This window comes from Penaeus chinensis, chromosome 16, assembly GCF_019202785.1.
Source record: "Penaeus chinensis breed Huanghai No. 1 chromosome 16, ASM1920278v2, whole genome shotgun sequence".
NCBI lineage: Eukaryota > Metazoa > Arthropoda > Malacostraca > Decapoda > Penaeidae > Penaeus > Penaeus chinensis.
In genome coordinates this window covers 410,048-413,596 of record NC_061834.1, presented here as the reverse complement: position 1 = coordinate 413,596, position 3,549 = coordinate 410,048, and the positions used below count along the sequence as shown (strand labels likewise).

The window sequence follows — 3,549 nt, the reverse complement described above, 5'->3', positions numbered from 1 at the left end:
GTGAAGGTAGTAATAAGAATAAGTGATAATTAATTGACTTTATGTATTTTCCAAATCTTAATAATAAATTACTATAAAAAGGATTACAATAAAATAATGAAAGTACTTTATAAAGGAATGATAACACATTGGGACATGATAAATGAATGATTGAATTAACGTATTTAATGGCTATCAGATAACGTTAATGAGTACTGATAAAGATTAAAGAATGAATGACATCAATGAATGAACACTAAGAACCTTGACAACCACTAGTAGTATTTTAACGCAAGGACAGTTGTTGTTACGTGGTATTAGCCATTCAAGATCAGGCCGCATCATTTTGATATTTCGTCTATGATTCTGGCTACCGCATTAGGAGAATTAGAGTTCAGCGGAGCTGCTCTTCCCCTTGAATTCTCTTAGTGACATACCAGCCGTAACAATATATATACGCGTGTGTGTATGTGTGTGTGTAAAAGAATTATTGATATCGATGTGTATTGAATAAACTATATTATAAAAATAAATTCAGCCAATTCCGAGTTAGCGTGTCAATGTCAATCGCAGAAAATGTACTTTTGTTTAATTAGGGCTAATATATCAAGTTTTCGTCGTAAGTGCTGGCCATTTCGCGAGGGTAGGATCTCTTAGCTTACTGCATGTGGCTTTCATTGTCAGTACTTTTGCGTTTCGTTTTGATTTCGGGAATTCATCTAGGACTAGAACATCGCCTGGAGGATTTAGGATCAACCATTGCGAACAGAACTTGAGTTTAAGCAATGTGACCGGGTTTCTGCTGTTGAGTCACCGCGAATATTGCCAGTGAGGACAAATACGCTTTTCGCAAGTCGTAAATGAGGGATAGGTAAAAGGTTATGTGCAAAGTAAATATCATAATAGTAAACAACTAATATTGATTAGCTAATCATGAAGGATACAATGAGCGGCGATAGAATAAACAATGCTTTGAACTTAATATGAATCTTAACTACGACTGCTCATAAGTTTTGCTATTATGTCACTGGTTGGTATTGTGTGCATAAAAGCATGTAGTCATGAATAGAATCACGCATTATATTCCAATATATGTTTGATTTCTTACAGTTTTCAAGGGTAAAGGATTGTAATTCTACACATATATTTACATATTTATTTGAATGGCATTCCATTAAAACAGATAAATAAATTATGCTATGAATAAATTATACTATGAATCCCGCCAGGTTCCACACAGCGACCCGCGACCCTGAGCGATTTCGGAGGGACGCTCGAGGGACGCCTGAAGGGTCCGCTGTGGGCGCCTGTTGGTCGGTCGGTCGGCTCCGGATGGGCTCACTTCCTGTCGAAACGATCCTCGAAGGAGTCAAAGATATCCTCGAAGGAGTCGAAGGATCCCTGGTTGCCGTCGGCGGCGACGCCGTAAATGACGGGCACGGCGTTGGACTCGACGACGCGGTATCCGTTGTCGTCGGCGATGTACTTGACGAAGAACTTCTCTCCCTTGGGGGACGTCCAGCTGGAAGGGAAGGCAGGCGTTGTGAACGAGGCTTGGCGCCGTCTGGTGTGAGTGTCCCAAAGGGAATGTCTCCAAAGGACGCAACGGGAGGGAAGGCCTCTTACCTGTAGGATCCCTCCACTACCCGGTTGGTGATACCCTGGTCAATGTGGAAGTCATCGAAGTCCAGGTCAAAGACGCTGCCGGGGCGGGCGGCGGCCACGGCGACGAGGGCGAGGAGAGCAATCTGGGGAAAGACCTTCTGGTGGGTATGGCTCAAACGGAAGGAGAAAAGGAAATGCAATAAGATTGTATCTCGCCCTCAACGACGTAGGCCAGGAGATCAAGAGAAAGTTTACGATTTAGAGACTTAAAGCATTTAAATGTGTTGGTGTACAAATATACACAAGTCCTTTTTGTAGCATCCCGAAACCCCTAATATTTTAGTACATTGTTTCATGCTGTATCTTGGTTGCTACAAAGCACAATATCATTCAAGTTTGTACTGGCATAAGAAAGTTTGATTTCATATAAAAAAATCAATATTCTTTACTAAATATGCTTTAATGATTTTGAATTACAAGCAAAACATTGAGGAAGCTTCAGATAAAATGTAAAAAGTACCTGACTATTCGGGAAGACGGTGAGAACTTCCAAATGTATTTCAGATTCACTCAAAAATGAAAAAAAAAATGAAAAAAAAATTAAAAAGTTACATTGCGTTTTGCATCTTATCGTATCGAAATCTCAGGCAACTGTATACATTGATAACGGGCACTTACTAGTCTTCTTGCCTGAATTATATCAATAAATCAAGATATAGCCTTTTCTTTGATATTTTAAGCCTGTGAGCTTATGCCATTGAGGTAGAGACACGTTGCAAATTCTTACCATGTTTTAGCGAGTCATGACTGACTCCTAATGTTGCTCATATAGAGGGAACATGTATTTGATGTGCTGCTAAAAAGGCACACAAACACTTTATGCAGGATTTTTTTTTTTTTTTTTTTTTTTTTTTATGTTTTTATCAACAAACAAACGATGCGATTCGTAATTAATGGAAATACAAATGCCCTATCTGAGGCGTACGTGTAACATGTCACAGAGTATTGTGCTCTGACTGGCTGGCCGGAGTGCATCACATTGTATCAAAATAGAGGCTTACAAATGAATACAGGTTCCATTAATGTGCACTTATAGGGCAAACATGTATCAAAGTATATCAATGAGTCTGGGGTTTTCGGAAATGCTACAAAAAAGTCCCAAGTACACATCGATATGATGTGATGATGCAGGCCAATATCACTCATTCATTTGCTATTTAAAGCACCTTCTACTAGGAAACGGTATTAAAATCATTCAAAATGTGAGATATAGTCTTGATCGATATCCAGTCATACTGAAGAGTAAGAATTCATGTACTCTGTGTATATCTTTCTCTGTTTCTGAAGTTAATGTTTTCACTTGACCAAAACATATGAACCCAATACTTACAGCGAACTTCATCTTGACTGTTGAGTGTTGTACTGACTTGTCCCAGGCGAACGTGACTTTTATAAGGAACTGTGTGGCCACGCCTTCCTGACATGACTCGATCGTCTGCTTGAACCAGACCTCGGCCTCGTACCAGGTCTGACCTTGCACTTGCTGTGCTATCAATTGATTGCAAATACGAAGGCGTTTTCCGTTGTTACGGAACATCAGAAAAGACGGATTCTTGTTCATCATTTGTTATATATATTGTTCTATTTATGAGTCGGTGACTTAGTGATATTATGCTTGATGACTTATTACGCAATGCTTATGATATAAAGTATGCAAAACTCTGGCATTGGAGTTGACAGTGAAATCAACTTGTTTGTAAACTGATGTGTTCAACGCAAGACAGGGATTCTTAGACAATGCATTGATTATTGCGAAAAGGCGATTTCTAAACTACGCTTAAGGAATACATAATATGACTGAACAATCTGGATATCAATTGTTTATTGCAGAAATGAGAATTGATATAGAAAAAGGTAATATATTAGCAGATTGACTGAAATATATGAAATCGAAGGGGGTAAAAG

At 38.9% G+C, this 3,549-nt stretch overlaps 1 protein-coding gene across 1 annotated transcript; it reads right to left on the bottom strand.

Moving 5' to 3' along the window:
- Positions 1–1,121: 1,121 nt before the first annotated feature.
- On the bottom strand, positions 1,122–3,088 carry LOC125033557 (cuticular protein 47Eg-like). The gene is made up of 3 exons (XM_047625164.1): positions 2,975–3,088; positions 1,606–1,727; positions 1,122–1,501 (listed from the first exon to the last, which is right to left on the bottom strand). The coding sequence occupies exons 1-3, from the start codon at positions 2,984–2,986 to the stop codon at positions 1,318–1,320; spliced, it is 318 nt and encodes a 105-aa protein (XP_047481120.1). The 5' UTR covers positions 2,987–3,088; the 3' UTR covers positions 1,122–1,317.
- Positions 3,089–3,549: the final 461 nt, after the last annotated feature.

Coding starts and splice junctions, on each gene's coding strand:
- LOC125033557 (XM_047625164.1), bottom strand. Junction 1,502..1,605: donor GTAGTGGAGGGATCCTACAG/GTAAGAGGCCTT, acceptor CTTCCCTTCCAG/CTGGACGTCCCCCAAGGGAG.